Genomic DNA, 2754 nt, shown 5'->3' on the forward strand with positions numbered 1-2754 from the left:
GTACTTTGGCCAACTCATGCAAAGAGTTGACTCATTTGAAAAGACCCTGATGCTGGGAGGGATTGGGGGCAGGAGGAGAAAGGGACGACAGAGGATGAGATGGCTGGATGGCATCACCGACTCAATGGGCATGAGTTTGAGTGAACTCCGCGAGTTGGTGATGGACAGGGAGGCCTGGCGTGCTGCGATTCATGGGGTGGCAAAGAGTCGGACACAACTGAGCGACTGAACTGACTGGCTGAGGGTGATTCTAAAAAGACAAATCCATCAGAAATCTCAGTCTATGGCCTCAGCAGTATCCTCTCTTCTTTTGCAACCTCTTCAAGGCATCTTTGATTTCTTTGTTTCTCAGACTGTAAATCAAAGGATTCAACATGGGAATCATCACTGTGTAGAAGACCGATGCGAATCTGTCAAAGCTGGAGGAACCGCCAGAGCTGGAGCTCAAATAGACAAACATCCCTGAGGTATAGAAGAGGCTCACTGCCGTCAGGTGGGAAGCACAGGTGTTGAAAGCTTTGGATCTGCCTTTCACGGAAGTGATCTTCAGGATGGAGATGACAATGTAGACATAGGATATCATGATAATGGAAACATTTACTATCCCAAAGATCATTGTCAATAAAGCAGTGAAGAGTTGTGCAGAGAACATGTCGGTGCAGGACAGAACTAACAGCTGGGGCATGTCACAGAAGAAGTGGTTGATGACATTAGGCCCACAGAACTGGAAATTCAACATGAAACACAATTGGGATATAGAACCAGAGAGTCCAGCCACGTAGGATGCCAGCACCATCCGACCGCAGAGAGCGGGCGACATGATTGAGGAATAGAGGAGTGGGTTACAAACGGCAGCATATCGGTCATAAGCCATGGCGGTCATGAGGCAAGACTCACTCAGCCCCATGGTTGAGAATACGAAATTCTGAATCACACAGTCCACATAGGTGATAATTTTCTGCTCCCGGAAGAAGTCGTAAAGCATCTTGGGGGCTGTGGCAGTCACATAGGAGATGTCCATGAAGGACAGGTTACTGAGGAAGAAGTACATGGGCATGTGGAGGTGGGAGTCCATTCTTATTAAGATGAGGAGGGACAGGTTCCATGTCAGGGTCATAATGTATACCACCAGGAATACAATAAAGAGCACTTCTAAGATTCTGGGAAAATCTGAGAATCCCAAGAGTATAAAATAAGTGATCTCTGTGATATTTTCTCTCCTAATCATTGATTTGATGCTCCTAAAATCAGAAGAGAAAAGAGAGGATGCGTTGCTGACTCAGGTGAGATGGCAGCATTACAAATCTCATATTTTTCCCCTATTGACCCCTGGAAAAGGGAAAATGCTTAACTGTCCTGGGGAAAGACCTCAGTCTTTCATCTCAACTTGTCAAGAAGTAATGTCTCAGTGTTTCAGGTTCTCAGTTATCTCATGAGGTAGGTCTCATGAAAATTAAAAGACATATTGAAAAGCTGGAAAGCCACTACAATATTGTAAAGTAATTAGCCTCCAATTAAAATATATTAATTTTTTAAAATTCAAATTAAAAAAGCTTTGAAATAAAACAACAGAAATCCTGTGGTTACTATATATAAATAAGAGCTCATAGATTAAAATAATGGTTTTCTAAGAGACTGCTGATAAGTCAATGTATAACTGCTGCTTTATAATAACAAAGCATAAGTGCCTCATTCAGCATAAGTTCGAAATAGCTATTCTCTCCCAGAAGGCCATCTGGATAGATTTTTAAATTTTCTTCTTTTACTCACAAGATAGCTTCCAAAACTTTTAAAAATATATTTAACACAGCAGCTTCTAAATAGTGGGAAAATTATATCATGATTTATAAACCTGATATTTTTGTGGGACCTAGAAGGTATGCTTATTTTCAAAAACATGATTGAACTTGGAGAGTATTACACTTAGTGAAATAAGCCAGATAGAGAAAGACAAATACTATATGATATCACTTACATGTGGAATCTAAAAAATAAAACAAATGAATGAAAATAATAAAAAGAGAATAACAGTTACAGAAAACAAACTGATAGTTACCAGTTGGGAGAGGGAAGTGACTAGGGGCAAGACAAAGGCAGGGTGTTAAGAGGTACAAACAAATATTTAAAAAATAAATAAGCTACCGGGACACATTGTACAGTGTACAGAATACAACCAATATTCTAATAGTCATGAACTGAGTATAGCCTTCATAGAGATATAGGCCTTCTTTAGGAAAAAGGAAAAACCTAATGTACCACCTGAAAGAATTAGTAATAGAATAATAAAGCCTACAGTCAGCAGAAGGAATGAAATAATAAAGATCACATAAGAAATAGTAAAAAAAAAAAAAAAGAGAGAGAAAGAAAGAAAGAAAAGAAAATAATAAAGCCTAAAGTCAGCAGAAGGAATGAAATAATAAAGATCACATAAGAACTAGTAAAAAAAAAAAAAAAAATAGAAAAGACAAATGAAACCAGGAGCTGGTTTTTTGGAAAGATAAACAAAATTGACAAACCTCTAGCCAGGATCATCAAGAATAAGAGAGAGGACCCAACTAAACAAAATAGCAAATGAAAGAGGAGAAATGCAGTAAATCCCTTATATATAAACTTCCAAGTTGCAAACCTTCAAAGATGTAAACATGCATTTGTATGTCCGATCAGGTAAGTCAGTTCAAGTATCTGGCATACACTGTCACATGCTTCCATCTTCTACAAGTTGGCTTTAGTGTACTTTACTATAAAATACTGTAT

At 38.6% G+C, this 2754-nt stretch overlaps 1 protein-coding gene across 1 annotated transcript; it reads right to left on the reverse strand.

The window, feature by feature from the left end:
- Positions 1 to 289: 289 nt before the first annotated feature.
- On the reverse strand, positions 290 to 1231 carry LOC122450152 (olfactory receptor 5AN1-like). The gene has a single exon (XM_043482346.1). The coding sequence runs from the start codon at positions 1226 to 1228 to the stop codon at positions 290 to 292; it is 939 nt and encodes a 312-aa protein (XP_043338281.1). The 5' UTR covers positions 1229 to 1231.
- Between the last annotated feature and the right edge of the window lie 1523 nt (positions 1232 to 2754).

The sequence above is a fragment of the Cervus canadensis genome, chromosome 11 (genome assembly GCF_019320065.1).
Source record: "Cervus canadensis isolate Bull #8, Minnesota chromosome 11, ASM1932006v1, whole genome shotgun sequence".
In the NCBI taxonomy this organism is placed as follows: domain Eukaryota; kingdom Metazoa; phylum Chordata; class Mammalia; order Artiodactyla; family Cervidae; genus Cervus; species Cervus canadensis.

What these genes read in the sequence shown, in the direction of transcription:
- LOC122450152 (XM_043482346.1), bottom strand. Translation starts at nt 1,228, where the DNA reads ATGATTAGGAGAGAAAATATCACAGAGATCACTTATTTTATACTCTTG.